This window comes from Mesoplodon bidens (assembly GCF_964165515.1).
Source record: "Mesoplodon bidens genome assembly, chromosome: 3".
NCBI classification, from domain to species: domain Eukaryota; kingdom Metazoa; phylum Chordata; class Mammalia; order Artiodactyla; family Ziphiidae; genus Mesoplodon; species Mesoplodon bidens.
The window spans coordinates 86,667,388-86,687,423 of NC_138178.1; the positions used below are offsets into that span (position 1 = coordinate 86,667,388).

Below are 20,036 nucleotides of genomic sequence, written 5' to 3' on the forward strand. Positions count from 1 at the left end.
TGCTAGACAACATGTGGACAATTCTGGGAGGCATGCTGCATTCTTCCTAGGGGTCCTGGTGGAATGAAGCCCCTTACCTACAGCAGGAGCTACCTGCCTTGATAATTCACCTCTGCTTCCCTAACTCAGTCTCCATCCTCTTTTAATACTGCTCCTGGGATCATTTCCCAAACACCTCCTTCCAAGTCTGTTGCAGGCTCTGCTTTTGTGAAAAACAATGGAATTCCCACATTCACCATGGTGGGCATGTTAAGTGAATCTGAGTAAATCAATATGACAAATCATGGTACCCAGTTTTAAAGGTTTACAATGACACCAAGTTATATTTGAGATAATGTAAGGTTTTCTTTAAAGGGTCTGAAATGTACATAAGATATATTCTCAATCATGCAAAATAGAAAAAAGATCTTTTACAATAAGTTTCATATAAAAGTCAGGAATTTCTATTACCTTGCACAACTTGGTATAGACACACATAAAATACTTGCTGAATGAATATTATTGCAGGCAAACTGTCCAATGAACAATAAGCCAAAAATATAATGTACCAATTATATGCCAAGATCTTTTTTTACAATTAACAAATCAAATCCATCATAATATATTATAAGCGAGTAGGCCTTATCCCAGGAATGCAAAGACAGTTCAACATTAGAAAATCCATTGGTTGGGGAAAGTGAAGGGGGGGGCCCGGGGGGGGATGAATTGGGAGATTGGGATTGACATGTATACATTAATATGTATAAAATGGATAACTATTAAGAACCTGCTGTATAAAAAAATAAATAAATAATTTTTTAAAAAGCAAATCCATTGGTGTAATATTTTTTTAAACTGATCTTCAATGCTGACTAGACATTTAATAAAACCCAATACCCATTAATGATTTTTTCTTAATCTTAACAAACCAAGAATTAAAAAACAACAACAACAAAGTATGTCCTTAACTTGATAAAGCATATGTACTAGAAACATACATCTATTATGTTCCAGACACTATGTTTGACACTGAGAGTAGAGCATTGGAGAGGCAACGGTACCTGAAGTCACAGAGCTTACAGTCTATTGGGGGATACAGGCAAGTAAGCAGATAGTGACAATACGGCATGTTAAGATGCTATGATGAGAGAATTAGAGGGAGCCCTAGTAATATAAGAAAGGCCCCAGCCCTGACTTTGCTAGAGATAGTTAACCTCAATAGATGATAAATACCTTCTGGGCAAAGACAGAGTTATTTTCATCTTTTTTTTGACCCAGTACCTTAAACAATGTCAGACACAGAGTAAGTCTTCAGTAAATGTTTCTTAAATAAATGAGTAAATGAACAAAAATGAACAAATATTAAATAGGGAAACTTAGATTCTTTTGGAAGTCAGATACAAATTATCAATAAATGAAGTGATTTATTATAAATTTGTTATCTCCTAAAGAATTCATTAGGGTACAAATACAAACACACATAGACTCACACACACACGCACACACCCCATTACACACAGTAGCAATTCTAAATACTCACGGGTACAAGGGATCGGTATTGGCCAGCTGGAGAACGTGTGTTTTCACAGGTTCCACAGCTATTAACATATCTTGTTCTACAGCCATAGGAAGAACAGAATATCCACAGTAATCTATATGCTCTCCTAGAATACAGAAAAAGCATTTTTTATCATTGCTAGCATATGAATCTCAAGTAAGTTGACATACAAGAAAAACTTGACCACAAGGCAGGATTTAACAGAAAATAAAAATACTAAGGGCGGAAAGTGATACAATTTGCTTTCTCTCACTAACATCGGAGCCAGGAACTTTTGCTAGAATAAGTATTATATATTAGTTATTAGTTTCTGTTCATTTTTCAACTTCTTTAAATATTCACAAATTTTTTCCACTTTCTAATTCATAATAATCATCTTTAAATATTTATGTTTAGTGACTAGTTATGTGGAGCATCAAGAAATGCATTGTCTCCTTTCTCTGTTGCTTATTTGTATTAACTTTTAAAATATGAACAATGGAAGCCATTAGCACCCTCTCACTTACGATAACATTATATGAGTCCCACTCTTTTCCTTACTAGTCAATGAACTCAGTAAAGGTGAAGTCTTTATTTATCTTTGTGGCTTAACCAAATGCCTAACAAATTAGCTCGGCACTGATTAGCTGTGTTAAATATGCTAGACATAGCTAGGATAAAGAAAAAGCTAGAAAATAACTTAACCTGCACTATTTTATATATACTAAGCAAATATAGAAAACAAACTATTCTCTTCTCCTTTTCATTCTAATTCCTCTATGAATCACCAGCAGGAATTTTTTTTGCCTATTGTACCACAATGTTTTCTCCAAATTACCATTTAATCTGAAGGTTGTTATTCATCAGATTTAAAAACAAAACAACAATTCAAGAAAGATGGGTTAAGCAAGCTCACTTATATTTCGCCAGGACAGGTTTGTATATGTGATTGCTCTGTGGCAGACATTGAGGAACTAAGAAACATAAAATGAATAAAAGACAATTCAAATGCCTAATTAAATTTTTAAATTAATATTATTCTACATATTATTACAAGTAGCAAGTCTTTTGTTTCTATGCTGATGTGTCCTTTAAAATAAGAAATTAGGGTTTTTTTTTTTAATGGATTGACAATGACAGATGGAGAAGTGGTTTTCAAAGTTGTCTCTCTCCCGAACTTCCCTAAAAAAGACAATAAAATAAAACAGTGGTTCACAAGTAGAAAACACATATTTAAATTAGCAGAACTGAAATCAAAGAGTAAATCTAGAAACACCTAGAAACAAATGACAATGAAAACATGATGACCCAAAACCTATGGGAGGCAGCAAAAGTGGTTCTAAGAGGGAAGTTTATAGCAATACAATCCTACTTCAAGAAACAAGAAACACCTCAAATAAACAACCTAACCTTACACCTAAAGCAATTAGAAACGGAACAAAAAAACCCCAAAGTTAGCAGAAGGAAAGAAATCATAAAGATCAGATCAGAAATAAACAAAAAAGAAATGAAGGAAACAACAGCAAAGATCAATAAAACTAAAAGCTGGTTCTTTGAGAAGATAAACAAAATTGATAAACCATTAGCCAGACTCATCAAGAAAAAAAAGAGCTAACACCTATCCTTCCCAAACTTTCTCAAATCAATAGAATCAGAAATGAAAAAGGAGAAGTAACAATGGACACTGCAGAAATACAAAGAATCATGAGGGATTACACTACAAGCAACTCTATGCCAATAAAATGGACAACCTGGAAGAAATGAACAAATTCTTAGAAAAGCACAACCTTCTGAGACTGAACCAGGAGGAAATAGAAAATATAAACAGACCAATCACAAGCACTGAAATTGAAACTGATTAAAAATCTTCCAACAAACAAAAGCCCAGGACCAGATGGCTTCCCAGATGAATTCTGTCAAACATTCAGAGAAGAGCTAACACCTATCCTTCCCAAACTTTCCCAAAATATAGCAAAGAGAGGAACACTCCCAAACTAACTCTACGAGGCCACCATCACCCCGATACAAAATCAGACAAAGATGTCACAAAAAAAGAAAACTATAGGCCAATATCACTGATGAACATAAATGCAAAAATCCTCAACAAAATACTAGCAAACACAATCCAGCAGCACATTAAAAGGATCATACTCCATGATCAAATGGGGTTTATCCCAGGAGCAAGGATTCTTCAATATATGCAAATCAATCAATGTGATACACCATATTAACAAACTGAAGGACAAAAAACATACGATCATCTCAACAGATGCAGAAAAAGCTTTTGACAAAATTCAACACCCATTTATAATAAAAACCCTCCAGAAAGCAGGCACAGAGGGAACTTACCTCAACATAATAAAGGCCATATATGACAAACCCACAGTCAACATCGCTCCCAATGGTGAAAAACTGAAACCATTTCCACTAAGATCAGGAACAAGACAAGGTTGCCCACTCTCACCACTATTATTCAACATAGTTTTGGAAGTTCTAGCCACAACAATCAGAGAAGAAAAAGAAATAAAAGGAGTCCAAACTGGAAAAGAAGAAGTAGTACTGTCACTGTTTGCAGATGACATGTACTATACATAGAGCATCCTAAAGATGCTACCAGAAAACTACTAGAGCCAATCAATGAATTTGGTAAAGTAGCAGGATACAAAATTAATGCACAGAAATCTCTTGCATTCCTATACACTAATGATGAAAAATCTGAAAGAGAAATTAAGGAAACACTCCCATTTACCATTGCAACAAAAAGAATAAAACACCTAGGAATAAACCTACCAAAGGAGGTCTTCCCTGGTGGCGCAGTGGTTGAGAGTCCGCCTGCCGATGCAGGGGACACGGGTTCGTGCCCCGGTCTGGGAAGATCCCACATGCCGCAGAGCGGCTAGGCCCGTGAGCCATGGCTGCTGAGCCTGCGCATCCGGAGCCTGTGCTCTGCAAGGGGAGAGGCCACAACAGTGAGAGGCCCGCCTACCGCAAAAAAAAAAAAAAAAAAAACCTACCTAAGGAGACAAAAGACCTGTATACAGAAAACTATGACACTGATTTAAGAAATTAAAGATGATACAAACAGATGGAGAGATATACCACGTTCCTGGATTGGAAGAATCAACATTGTGAAAATGACTATACTACCCAAAGCAATCTACAGATTCAGTGCAATCCCTATCAAACTACCAATGGCAATTTTCACAAACCCAGAACAATAAATTTCAATTTGTATGGAAACATAAAAGACCCTGAATAGCCAAAGCAATCCTGAGAAAGAAAAACGGAGCTGGAGGAATCAGGCTCCCCGACTTCAGACTATACTACAAAGCTACAGTAATCAAGACAGAATGGTACTGCAACAAAAACAGAAATATAGGTCAATGGAACAGGATAGAAAGCCCAGAGATAAACCCACGCACATATGGTCACTTTATCTTTGATAAAGGAGGCAGGAATATACAAGGGAGAAAAGACACCCTCTTCAATAAGTGGTGCTGGGAAAACTGGACAGCTTCATGTAAAAGAATGAAACTAGAATACTCCCTAACACCATACACAAGAATAAACTCAAAATGGATTAAAGACCTAAATGTAAGGCCAGACACTATTAAACTCTTAGAGGAAAACATAGGCAGAACACTCTATGACATAAATCACAGCAATATCCTTTTTGACCCATGTCCTAGAGAAACGGAAATAAAAACAAAAATAAACAAATGGGACCTAATGAAACTTAAAACTTTTGCACAGCAAAGGAAACCATAAATAAGACGAAAAGACAACCCTCAGAATGGGAGAAAATATTTGCAAAAGAAGCAACTGAAAAAAGATTAATCTCCAAAATATACAAGCAGCTCATGCAGCTCAATATCAAAAAAACAAACAACCCAATCCAAAAATGGGCAGAAGACCTAAATAGACATTTCTCCAAAGAAGATATACAGATTACCAACAAACACATGAAAGGATGCTCAACATCACTAATCATTAGAGAAATGCAAATCAAAACTACAATGAGGTATCACCTCACACCAGTCAGAATGGCCATCATCAAAAAATCTACAAACAGTAAATGCTGGAGAGGGTACGGAGAAAAGGGAACCCTCTTGCACTGTTGGTGGGAATGTAAATTGATACAGCCACTATGGAGAACAGTATGGAGGTTCCTTAAAATACCAAAAATAGAACTACATATGACCGAGCAATCCCACTACTGGGCATATACCCTGAGAAAACCATAATGCAAAAAGAGTCATGTATCACAATGTTCATTGCAGCTCTATTTATAGTAGCCAGGACATGGAAGTAACCTAAGTGTCTATCGACAGATGAATGGATAAAGAAGATGTGGCACATATATACAATGGAATATTACTCAGCCATAAAAAGAAACGAAATTGAATTTTTTGTAGTGAGGTGGATGGACCTAGAGTCCATCATACAGAGTGAAGTAAGTCAGAAAGAGAAAAACAAATACCATATGCTAACACATATATATGGAATCTAAAAAAAAAAAAAAAAGGTTCTGAGGAACCTAGGGACAGGACAGGAATAAAGACGCAGACGTAGTGAATGGACTTGAGGACACAGGGAGGGGGAAGGGTAAGCTAGGACGAAGTGAGAGAGTGGTATGGACATATATACACTACCAAATGTAAAATAGATAGCTAGTGGGAAGCAGCTGCATAGCACGGGGAAATCAGCTCAGTGCTTTGTGTCCACCTAGAAGGATGGGATAGGGAGGGTGGGAAGGAGACACAAGAGGGAGAAGATATGGTGATATATGTATATGTATAGCTGATTCACTTTGTTATACAGCAGAAACTAACACACAACTGTAAAGTAATTATACTCCAATAAAGATGTTAAAAAATTTTTTTAATTAAAATAAATAAATAAGTAAGCAGAACTCTAGGGAGCCACCAGATTCTGTTGGGAAGGCTACAGTGTGAATGACAGCCTTCTGAGAATAAAGATTCCTCCCTCTGCGAAAACTGATGGAAACATCCTGGGTGAGGGGCAGGGAGGGAGCATGAACTCCTGGCAAATAAGGACAACAACCATGATTACATTTTGGATATTTTAACAGAAAATATAATAATGCTTTTAATAAAGATTGAAATTCGTTTCATCCCAAGCACTAACTAATTAACTACCTTGGAACATAATCCCCCCTTTTTTAAAATCAGAAAATAGTCAATACATTTACTAGAATAAGAATTACTTATTCAGGAAATACCTTAGTTTGGAATGCTTACTCCCAAAACTAAGTGAAACTTGGCTCTCTCTCCTCTAAGGATATTGCTTCTTTGCAGTCCTCTCACAATAGCAAGGAGTTCCTGATGACCTCCTCCCACTCTGTTGTTTCCAGGATTTCTTCCTGTCCTCTTCCTCGGAGGCTCATACCACATTCTCTTGTCTTCATCATTTTCATTTCTGACTCTCAGACATCTGCTCCTCACTGAAGACCTTTGCATCTCATTCCACCCTCTCTATCCCAGTCCTGCAATGCCTGGTAAACAACCCAGCCCAAGGCCCCTGCTTCCTAATCCCTTCACCTCTGGAAAACTTGACCTCCTCTCTGCTTCAGCTATCTACTTCCGTGGACTTGACAAATCCAGTAAGGACCACAGACCTTCCTATCACCTGGAACTTTTCTACCTGTGAAATTTTTGTTTCAAATATCAAATTCTTTACTAAAACTTCCCATCCTGCCATTTCTCTTACTCCGTTTATCCTATCGCCTGTTCCTCAGAGTCAGTTCTTTGCCCTTTCTACCCTATAGGTTGCCTCCTACCTCTTTCTTTTTCTACCTAGCATAGATTCCAGGGTTCATTACTTCACCTACCCTTCTGACAATATCAGTGAATTCTTGATGTCATTCTCTTGTAACCTCCATCCAAAACAAAACCCCAAACCTAGATCACACACAGGCAACTTAGACTAGCTGAGGGGGTAAAATGAACAACTTTGCAGATTGGTACTGTTACAATTCTATGGTCTCCTGCTCTAACCAGATCTCAGTGTTACCCAGCAAACTTTTTTTTCCCCAGTCCTCTCCTTCTCCCATCCTTGACAAAGCTGTTTCAAACTTTCTGCCATCTCCTTAAACTTCCAACACCTCCAACTCTCCCCCAAAAGAACTCCCTCAACCTTCTATACCAAAATTATACATTTACCTGCATCAACCTGCATCCTTTTCTTCCCTGCCTTCTGTTAAAAAAGAGTCAAAGGGCTTCCCTGGTGGCGCAGTGGTTGAGAGTCTGCCTGCCACTGTGGGGGACGCGGGTTCATGCCCCGGTCCAAGAGGATCCCACATGCCGCGGAGCAGCTGGGCCCGTGGGCCATGGCCGCTGGGCCTGCGCGTCCGGAGCCTGTGCTCCGCAACGGGAGAGGGCACAGCAGTGAGAGGCCCGCGTACTACAAGAAAAAAAAAAAAAAAAAAGAGAGTCAAAGTGGCCCTCTTCCCTTGCCATAGACACCAGCCCTTCTTGCCTTCTTGGGAATCCTGCTCCATCATCAGTTCCTCCCTTTTCAGGTATCTTTGACCTGTCTCTCTCCACTGATTTTACTCCATTCCCCCTCCCCACCTCATTTAACCATGCTCAAACATCTCATATTTTTAAAATCCTCCATTATTTACTTCAAAATAAGACTGCCTGAGTTGATAATAATTGAAGCTACATTTTAGGTACATAGGAGTTCATTATATTATTCCAACTACTTTTTTATATGTTTACACTTTCCAGTACAGAAAGTTTTCTTTTTAATCCTCCTTTGATTTGGATTTTTCTCAGCTCCCCATCCCATTTTCTCTTGATAAAACGTATTCATTCTTGAGGTCACCACACTTTTAAAAGCAAGGAATTATTCGGTTTTCCTGTATTCTTCTAATCCAATGAGTAAATGTAAAACCATCAAAATTACTCACTGCAGTCTAAAAACTTAACCTGCAGCACAGAAAAATCTGTCCATCTCTCATGAAAATAATGCAAATAACTGGGTCTCAACAAATTTCTAAATTTTAAAAATGAATGGACAAAATTAATATTAATAACATGGATTGGGAAAGATGAAAATATAGTGTTCCTTATGCAAAACTTATCTTGCTATAGTAGATGTATGTGAAACATTCTGTTTTTTCAGTCCTCCTGATGTATTGACAAAAATTTGGATCTTACCAAAGGAAGAAAAAATTAAGAGAAGGAACTTTTGAAATACCTATGATATTGACTCTTCCTGGTGCTCGAACATAAAACTTGGGAACGGATCCAAATTTAGAATTAAACATCTCTTTTAGCTTCAGCAATCTGAAAACAAGAGTAGAATATTTCAGAATATCCAGATAATAGAAAAACTCATAAGATACACACACACACACACACACATACACATTTCATATACCTACCACCATTATCTTTAAAAATGATAAAAGCAAACTCTTTTACTGACATACTTCCTTGAAAATCTCAGGATGGAACAATACTGTAACCCGTTAAGTGACACAAGAGTATAGCTAAGCACACAGAAGAGTAAAAAATTTAATACTGATGTACACAACAGAAAAAACATTCTTTGCTTCAACAGAATTAACTTTCTGGATAATTTCTCAATGATATTCAGAGAAGAATCTCTTTCTACTAAAAAATAATAGCATGGAGTAGTGTATCAGTTTCCTAGAGCTGCCATAATAAAGTATCACAAACTGGGTAACTTAAAACAACAGAAATTTATTGTCTCTGAGTTGCAGAGGCAAAATCAGAGTGTTGGCAGGACCATGCACCTCTGAAACCTAAAGGGGAAAATCCTTCCTTGCCTCTTTTTAGTTTCTGATGGTGACCATCAATCCTTGGCATTCTTTGGCTTGCTGCTGTATCACTCCAATCTCTGCCTATGTCATCACATGGAATTCTGTGTGTCTCTGTGACTCTGTTTTTCCTTCTTGTAAGGACATCAGGCTTATTGGATTAGGGCCCACCTTGATTCAGTATGACTTCATCTTAACTTGATTACATATGTAAAGATGCTAGTTCAAATAATATTACATTGTGAGGTTCCAGGTGGACATGAATTAGGAGGGATGCTATTCAACCCAGTACAGTCAAATGAAAACTAGACTGGATATCAGGAGACTACAGTTCTAATTCCAATGGGGGTTCTAATTCAATGCCAAAGTTTGGCAAATCATTTTCCCTTGGACTCTCTTCTGCAAAAGTAGAGCATTTGAACAAGATATTCCTCATAGGTCCCTTCCATGTCAAAAATGCTTATATTTAATAATTTTACGCTGTTAAATCATCTCAAGTCACTTCTATGAATACCCCCCACTGTTTGTAGTCCCACAATATATTGTATCTGAGTAATAACACCAAGACAGTAAATATTTATTAGACCTACTATATTCAAGACATTCACTAATTAAATGATTGATCTTAAAGATTAGTTACAAGAAACATAAAATCACACCAAAAAAATTTAAGAAAAAAGGAAATTTATTATAATGATAGAAAGATACATTGAATATTCTTGGAAGTTATTCAGGATGACCTCCTAGGACTGTGATGCGTGGGGCTGTGTTCCCGCCCTGTTTGTCGTCTCACCTGAGGTGTCCCCGCACTGGAGTCTACAGACTTTTGGGTGGGGCTAATGGTGGCTTCCGGGAGGGCTCACGCCAGTGAGTACTCCCCAGAATTGCTGTTGCCAGTGTCCTTGTCCCCACCGTGAGCTTCAGCCACCCCCCTGACTCTGCAGGAGACCCTCCAACACTAGCAGGTAGGTCTGGCCCAGTCTCTATGGGGTCACTGCTTTGTTCCCCTGGGTCCTGGTGCACACAAGACCTTGTGTGTGCTCTCCTAGAGTGAAGTTTCTGTTTCCCTCAGTCCTGTGGAGTTCCTGTGATCAAACCCTTCTGGCCTTCAAAGCCAGATTCTCTGGGGGCTTCTTCTCCCATTGCCGTAACCCCACACTGGGAAGCCTGATGTGGGGCTCAGAACTTTCACTCCTGTGGGAGAATTTCTGTGGTATAATTATTTCCCAGTTTGTGGGTCACCCACCCAGCAGGTATGGGATTAGATTTTATTGCACTTGTGCCCCTTCTATCAACTCGTTATGGCTTCTTCTTCGTCTTTGGATGTAGGGTATCTTTTTTGGTAGGTTCCACTATTTTTTTTTCAGTGGTTGTTCAGCAGTTAGTTGTGATTTTGGTGTTCTTGTAAAAAGGGGTGAGCTCACATCCTTCTACTCTGTTACCTTGAGCTCTCCAGGAAGCCAGAGCTGATGTTATAGTGGAATTTTCTTCATCAGCATTCTACATCTAGCCAGATGCTAACATCTTGTATTTGTCATACAAACATGAAGAGTCTTAATTGGCAGGGTAGCTCCACTCCAGATGGTCATTCAAGGATCCAGATTTCTTCCTTCTCATTGCTTCACTATTTCAGACTGTTGTCCATTTCTGCATGCTCAAAATTGGATTGTAGGCATGTCCATGCTCTAGGTCAGATGAACCATTCTTTTCTTTTTTCCTCAGTGGCTGCCTCTCCCGCTCGACACACCAGTGCAGTGGTCATGCTCTGTCCCCAAAAACTCTATTTAAATTGTGTGTTTGGCTCTCTCTTTCTTGTCTCATTCTTTCATCCCTCCAAAAACACCATCACCATTTCCCTCTGCTCAATGCTCTTCACATTCCAGTTGCCTCTGTGAGCCTCTGAGTTTTTGCTCTTCCATCCCTTCAGTTTTCATGACACTGTGGCCTCAAGTCTAGAAGATTCAAAAGCTTCAATGTCCTATAACTTCTGATTAAGTCTCTGTGTCCCTAATTCAAATTCTCAAAAAGATAATCTGGTTGGCAGCATATAGGTCCTGTATCCATCCTGGTCCAATTACTTTTGGCCAAAAAGGAAAAGCTATTTGATATAAACAAGGTCACTTGCTTTAGTTACACATATGATCACCTGGGTCCTCTCCTTCAGCAGAGGTTGTGGATGACAACAGAAGATGTGGAGAGGGAGATAATAATGGATATCTCTAGCACATCATTCAAGATAGATTTACTGGACTCCCAAGTAGATGTGGATAATGATAGCTGCCTAAATCTGATTTTCCCCATATATCCTCCAAAACAATTTAGAACAAGAAAGAATAAGCGATATTTTTATTTCTTTATTATAACTAGACAACTGTACCTTTGTTATAAGTAGAAGAGAATGCATAAACTTTAAATGAAAGAAAGAGGCAAAACACTGCGAGCCACTGGAAAAAGAAACTGAGTGAAAAGAGCAAACTAAGATTAATCTAAAACCACCACTAGAAAGAAAAAGTACATCCATTTAAAAATGAGAGGTGTAAAAGAAGAAAAGATGAAAATAAACTCATTCATTGCTACATAGGCAATCAAAAACTTAAAAGATACAATTAAGAATGACAAAGTGACAAATTTTTTAAAGTTATGACACAGGCATATGAAAAAGTATTATTAAACTCCTGAAAAAAAGTGCCCCAGGGAGACTGTGACCTGTGTAGTCAGGTAGACCTGGGCTCAAACCTGTTCTCGACCATGTGATGAAATTCCTTAACCTCATTCACCTTTATATGGGGTGGAAATATGAATTGAGTTATTTGGAAGATTAAATAAGGTATTGTAGGAAGAGTGTCTAGCCTAGGGCTGGCATGAAGTACTTGTTCAGTAAATGGCAGTTATTATAAGATTCTGATTCCTTGGTTCAGTACTGTTTCTACTCTGCAGCATATGAATAAGAATCCACTAGAAGCAATGAAAGATGGTAGGTAATTAAATGTTTAGTTTACATCAGGACTGGAAGTGCTATTAGAGCACTAGGGTGATTTTTATGATGATATTGATAAATCTTGTTGCTCTCTGCCTTGTATCTTCCATTTTATTGAGAGGGTTGAAACAACTTAGGTTATTTGTCCATCAGATTCTAGATAGAATTATTTAAAAGGTTCATGTTTTTATATGAGAAAAATAAACTAACAAAGCAGATAGTAAAAGGTTAAGTAAGAAAAGTCCCCTGCTTTTTCAGGGCATTAAAAAGATATATAAATACAAAAGTAACCAACAGAACAAAAATATCAATCTTCCTAACTACGAAATTTCAAAAACAGATAGATAAACCAGTAAATAAACACAGAAACTACATTATAACACATAATTATAAAATAGAATGACTAAGTTGAAATCATATATATCAGTCACATCAATAAAAGGAAGTGTAAGGAAAGACTCAAAAAGACAAAAGTAGAAAGTAATGATATGGGGAGTAGAAAAACAGTAGACCTGGTTAACAAATTAAACCCTGGGTTTTTAGGGGAAAAATTAACAAAATAGACAAGGCACTAGCTAATGAATTAAGAAAATGGGGGCTGATAAAGCATAAATAAACAAAATAAGAAATAACAAGGATGAGATAACATTAAACAAAAGAAATTTTAAAAGTCATAAGAGACTATTTTGTAGACCTCTATCCAAATAAATTTAAACTGTAATAAAGAAACTGACTCCATTTTTTGATGTTTACTTACAGCTTTTGAGCTTCAACTCTTCCTCTTTCCCCTTCTGCCTCATATCAAGCAAGTGGATAAAAAAGCCAAGGTGCTCTCTCTTTTGTCACCAACCAAACCACAGCACACCAGTTCCATCTCCTAACCACTACAAAAACCTCAAGCTAGTCTCCTTTCCTTGCTCTCTCAAGCCATTTTTGGCCAGCTTGGGTGGCCTGCTCTGCCCTCCCCAGAAAGCCTCATTATGTGAGTAATAAACTTTTCATACCCTCTTGTTCATGTGGTATTATCAGTCTCAACATCCAAACCAAATTTTGGGGTGGGAATCCATCCTGTTTCTGTGGTATGGCCACAACAGAAATCCTAAAGAAATGGATAATTTCCTAAGGAAATACAATTTATAAAAACAGATCCATTTCCAAAGAAGAAATAAAGTCATCAAAGAACCACCTCACACATATGCATTAAGCTCAGATGTTTTACAAGAGAGTTCTACCCAAGCATGAACATCAGATAGCCCATATACTCCATGAGTTGTTCCAGAGCACTGAAAAATAAAGAAGGGTTTCCCTGGTGGCGCAGTGGTTGAGAGTCCACCTGCCGATGCAGGGGACATGGGTTCGTGCCCCGGTCCGGGAAGATCCCACATGCCACGGAGCGGCTGGGCCCATGAGCCATGCTGCTGGGCCAGCGCGTCCAGAGCCTGTGCTCTGCAACAGGAGAGGCCACAACAGTGAGAGGCCCACGTACCACAAAAAAATAAATTAATTAATTAAATAAATAAAATAAAAATAAAATAAAATAAAATAATAAAATAAAGTGGTCTAATTCTTGTTATGAAGCAAGCGTAACATTGATACCTAAACCAGATAAAGATAGTCCAAGAAAATACGCCTACAGACTAATGTCACTCTTGAATATTAATACAAAAGTACTTAATAAAATATTAGTAAACATAAGGCAGCACCAGATTAAGAAAATAATTCATATCAAGTGGCATTAACTCCAGGAATGAAAAGTTGAAAATATTAAGATGATCCCTTAAAATAATATATCATAATAAATCTAAGGAGAAAAAAATTATAGGACTACTTCCATAGGTGTTAAAAAGCTCCCAATAAAATTTATTCCCAAAGATGTTTATCTTAACATGATTACATATATCTCAGTCTTAAATCCAAAGCTAATTAATGAGGAAATTCTAGAGACATTTCCACTAAGATCAAAAACAAGACAAAAAGTTCTACTATCTCCACATCTAATCCACACAATACTGGAGGTATCAGCCAATGCAATTAGACAAGAGAAATCAAGAATCAAAAAAGAAGTAAAACTATCTCTGCTTGGAGATAATATAGTAGGATGCCAAGAGAGTCCCAGAGAATCAATTATAAAACCAACTTAGGGACTTCCCTGGTGGCACAGTAGTTAAGAATCCGCCTGCCAATGCAGGGGACATGGGTTCAATCCCTGGTCCAGGAAGATCCCACATGCCATGGAGCAACTAAGCTGGTGTGCCACAACTACTGAGCCTGCGTTCTAGAGACTGTGAGCTACAACTACTGAGCCCGCGTGCCACAACTACTGAAGCCCGCGTGCCTAGAGCCCATGCTCTGCAACAAGAGAAGCCACCACGATAAGCAGCCCACGCACCGCAACGTAGGGTAGCCCCCGCTCACCACAACTAGAGAAAGCCGTGCGCAGCAACAAAGACCCAACACGGCCAAAAATCAAATAAATACATAAATAAATTTTTAAGAAAATAAAAATAAAAGATAGCTCATCCATGATACTGCTGGGAATTGATTTTCACGTTATTTAAAATAAATAAATAAAACCAACTTAAGTAATAAAGAATTCACAAATATAGCAGGATATAAAATGAATACTCAAACATGAATACCCTTCATGTGCAAAAACAAGACCAATTAGGGCTATAATGGTACAGCAAACTTTGTTCATAGCAACAAGAAAAGACTAAATATTTAGGAATAAATTTAACAAGAAATGTGCAAAATTTATTTAAGTAAAGCTTTAAACACTCTTGAAAGACATAGAATAGACTCAAAGAAATGGAAAGACATCCCTTGTTCTTGGATAAGATGACCCAACATCATAAGGATAGTTAATCCCAAGTTAATTTATAAATTTAATGCAACCCCCCCAAAAAAATACCAACAAGGTTTTCTTATAGAGGTAGACAAGTTGATACAAAAAATCATGTGGAAAACAAATATGCAGGAATAGTGGGGAAAACATTAAAAAAGAACAACTGTGAGGACGGAGTAACCCTACCAAACATTAAAACATACTATAAAGCCTCTGTAATGACAACAGTGAGGTACCAGCACATATATAGACCAGCAGACTTCAGTAGAATAAAAGGTTCAGAAATAGATACAAGTACATACAGAAACTTAGTATATGAGGAAAGTGGCATCTCAAATCACGACGCAAAGATTAACTTTTTAATAAACAGTGGTAGTACAACTGCTTAAACTTTTGGGAAAGATAAAATTAGGACTCTCTCTTACACAAGAATAAACTCCAAATGGATCAGGCACTAGAAGAAAACAAATGAATTTCAGTATAACTCAACATAGGGGAGAGGTTTTCTAACTATGACTCAAAATTCTGAGGCAATTTTTTTAACTTGACAAATTTGACTATATAAAGATTTTTTAAAACATTTACATGACAGAAAATGTTATAATCAAAGTCAAAAGAAAACTAGCAAACTAAGAGAAAATATTTACAACATGTTACAGATACATTCTTTATATTTAAAAAAAAACTCTGAAACCGTAACACTCTTAGAACAGAACACAGGCAGAACATTCTTTGACATAAATTGTAGCAATATTGTTTTGAATCTGTCTCCTAAGGCAAAAGAAATAAAAGCAAAAATAAACAAATGGAACCTAATTAAACTTCAATGCTTTGGCACAGCAAAAGAAACCATCAATAAAATGAAAAGATAACCTACTTTCATAGCAGCATTATTTACAATAGCCAAGATATGGGAGCAACCTAAGGGTCCATCAACTGATGAATATGATGGATAAAGATGATGTGATATATATATATACCTATATATACATACACACAAACATACATACACACACAACAGACTACTCAGCCAGAAAAAGAACGGAAATCTGCCATTTGCAACAATGTGGATAAACCTAGAGAATATTATGCTTAGTGAAATAAGTCAGAGAAAGACAAATACTTTCACTTACATGTGGAATCTAAAAAGTAAAACAAACGAATATATATAACAAAACAGAAACAGACTCACAGATATAGAGAACAAATGATTGGTTACCAGTGGGGAAAGGGGAGGGCAAGATAGAGCTATGGGATTAAGAGATACAGACTACTAAGTATAAAATAGATAAGCAACAAGGATATATTGCACAGCACAGGGAAATATAGCCATTATTTTGTAGTAACTTTAAATGGAATATAATCTATAAAAATATTGAATCACTATGTTGTACACCTGAAACTCATATAATATTGTAAATCAACTATACTTCAACTTAAAAAACTCAAAAACTGAGTGAAAAATGACCAAAAACCAGATAGAAAAATGTGCAAGAGATATGAACAGAAAATCCATACTAAGAGTAGTTCATAAATGGACCTTAAACACATGAAATTAGAGAAATGCAAATTAAAACTACACCAAGATACTATAAGAATTGTGAAAATTAAAAAGTAACAACACATTCTGTTGGTGAGGTTCTGTGGAAACAGGCACTTTTCTATATTGGGTTGGGAATGCAAATCGGTACAACACATTTGGAGGGGAATTGGGCAATATCTAAGAAAAATATATTGGCACTAATTTTTTTTAATAAATTTATTTTATTTATTTATTTTTGGCTGTGTTGGGTCTTCGTTGCTGTGCACGGGCTTTCTCTAGTTGTGGTGAGCGGGGGTTACTCTTCATTGCTGTGTGTGGGCTTCTCTCATTGCAGAGCACAGGCTCTAGGCTCACAGGCTTCAGTAGCTGTGGTGCGCAGTCTCAGTAGTTGTGGCTCGCAGGCTCGGTAGCTGTGGTGCACGGGCTTAGTTGTTCTGCAGCATGTGGGATCTTCCCGGACTAGGGCTCAAACCCATGTCCCCTGCATTGGCAGGTGGATTCTGAACCACTGCACCACTTGGGAAGCCCCCATTGGCACTAATTTTTACCCAACAATCCTATGTCTAAGAATTTACCCTGAAGGTATTCTCCAGCAATATGAAAATACATATTCATGAGATTATTCATTGCAGAATTGTTTGCAATTGCAAAACACTAGAAACAACCTAAACACTCTTACATAGGAGAATGCTTGAATAAGGTATGGACTACTTACAAAATGAAGTAATATGAAACTATTAAAAAAGAATATAGTTTCTAGAAATTTTTCTCAAGTGATTTCCAGAAATATTTTGTTATAAGAAATATGCAGTGGCGCAGTGGTTGAGAGTCCGCCTGCTGATGTAGGGGACATGGGTTCGTGCCCCGGTCCAGGAAGATCCCACATGCTGCGGAGCGGCTGGGCCCATGAGCCATGGCCACTGAGCCTGCGCGTCCGGAGCCTGTGCTCCGCAACAGGAGAGGCCACAGCAGTGAGAGGGCCGCGTACAGCAAAAAAAAAAAAAAAAAAAAGAAATATGCAAAGTGAAACGTTGAGATGGCCTAGAAGCATTAACATCCCAGTAGCAATGAGCATCCCTAGTGCTCAGATCTTGGTTTCAAAAGAAATCAGAACTCTTTGCAGAAATAATGCCAGAGCTGGAGCAGAGAGGGTTTAATACAATCCTGGAACATACTGCTGTGCCAGAAAGTAAAGAAGTGCTCAAACAATGACAGTAACATGTCAGAAGGACACAGGAGCCCACAAAGTAAGCTCCCACTGCCCACTGAGGGGTTAAAATTCCTCCTCCCCCATCGATTTTGACAGGACAGAGAAACAGAAAAAAGAAACATAAAATATCGTGGAAATAATCCCCTTAACAAGGCCCAGAAAATATTATGAGTTAGTTCTGTAAGACCTTAAAAACAATGATCTTTTTTTTTTCATAAATGGTTCTAACAATAGAAACTGTGGAAAGCCTTCCCATCTCATTTTGGGAATAGTATAAGCCAGATGCTAACACATAACAAGAATAGCTCCCAAGGGCTTCCCTGGTGGCACAGTGGTTAAGAATCCACCTGCCAGTGCAGGGGACACAGGTTCAAGCCCTGGTCTGGAAGATCCCACATGCCGCAGAGCAACTAAGCACATGTGCCACAACTACTGAGCCTGTGCTCTAGAGCCCACGAGCCACAGCTACTGAGCCCACATGCCGCAACTACTGAAGCCCACACGCTGGAGCCCGTGCTCTGCAACGAGAAGCCACTACAATAAGAAGCCCGTGCACTGCAACGAAGAGTAGCCTGCATTCACTGCAACTAGAGAAAGCCCACGTGCAGCAGTGAAGACACAACACAGCCAAAAATAAGTAAATAAATAAAAATAAATAAATTTTAAAAAATAGCCCCCAAAAGCAAACTATAGGCTACTCTCACTTGTGAAAATAGGTACAAAAACTCTAAATAAAATATTGGTAAATTTAATCCAACATACATTATTTTATAATATATGTGACCAAAGCTTATTCCAGGAACATAAAGAGAGTACCAGGAAATATGTTGATTAAATGCACTATTCTAACAGAATAAAAGGGAAAACTCTATAACTCCATGATTCTCTCAAAATATGCATATATATGTGTATATATATATTAAATAGCCATTCCTGATTTTTTAATAAAATTTTAAATTTAAAAAAAAGCTCTTAACATGCTACAAGAAAATGTCCTTAATTTAATAAAGGATACTTGCCAGAAATAACAAACGCCATATTTGATGACAAAAATATTAGAAGTTTTCCCATTAATATCAGAATCAAGACAAGGGTGCTATCATTCAACACTGTAACATACTACATAAAATATAAACTGTCTATACAACAAAAAACATCATAAAGTCAAAGGAAAATTGCTAAACTGGGAATAATATATATAATATACATAAAACAACAAATGAGTTTATCCAAAAATATATACACTCATACAAAAAATACATACATAAAGAGTTCCTAAAAACTAACAAGAAATAAACAATCTAATAATATTTTTTTTTCAGGGCCATTTGGCAGCAACTATTAAAATTTTATTTTTATTTTTTAAAACTATCAAAATTTTAAATGTGCATTATCCTTGACATAGATTCCATTTTCATGAACAAGCTTAAAGAAACATAAAAAATGTTCAAGGATAAATGTATAAAGATTTTTACTGCAGTATTGTTTGTGAGTGAAAAATTGGCAACTTAAACGTACACTCTAATAACTGAGTGGTTAAATAATGATATTCATACTATTAAATACTCTCAGACCTTAAAAAGTGAAATATATCTGTATGGAGTGATATACCAGAATCTCTAAGAAATATTATTAAGTGAAAAAAAGTAAATTACAGAAAACCAAATATGATTCCACTTATATGAATATAATACAACTTTTATAAAAAAATGTTAACAATGGGACTTCCCTAGTGGCTCAGTGATTAAGACTCTGCACTCCCAATGCAGGCGGCACAGGTTCCATCCCTGATCGGGGAACTAAGAACCCACACACAAAAAAATGTTAACAATGATATTATAAAGATACAATGACACCAAAAGAATACAATGATATTGGGCTTCCCTCGTGGCGCAGTGGTTGAGAGTCCGCCTGCCGATGCAAGGGACATGGGTTCGTGCCCCGGTCCAGGAAGATCCCACATGCCATGGAGCGGCTGGGCCCATGAACCATGGCCGCTGAGCCTGTGCGTTCGGAGCCTGTGCTCCGCAATGGGAGAGGCCACAACAGCAAGAGGACCACGTACCGCAAAAGAAAAAAATAAAAAGAAAGAATACAATGATATTACAAGGATACAAAACAAAACAAACTTCTAA

At 37.3% G+C, this 20,036-nt stretch overlaps 1 protein-coding gene across 4 annotated transcripts in view; it reads right to left on the reverse strand.

The window, feature by feature from the left end:
- GALK2 (galactokinase 2) overlaps positions 1–20,036 on the reverse strand; it is a 136,362-nt gene that overhangs the window by 102,254 nt on the left and 14,072 nt on the right. For all 4 annotated transcript variants that reach the window (XM_081229394.1, XM_081229392.1, XM_081229393.1 and 1 more), the window contains 2 exons: positions 8,741–8,829; positions 1,520–1,643 (listed from right to left, as the gene is read on the reverse strand). In XM_081229394.1, coding sequence (XP_081085520.1) covers positions 1,520–1,643; positions 8,741–8,829 — 213 coding nt within the window. The remainder of the gene's footprint in view (positions 1–1,519; positions 1,644–8,740; positions 8,830–20,036) is intronic.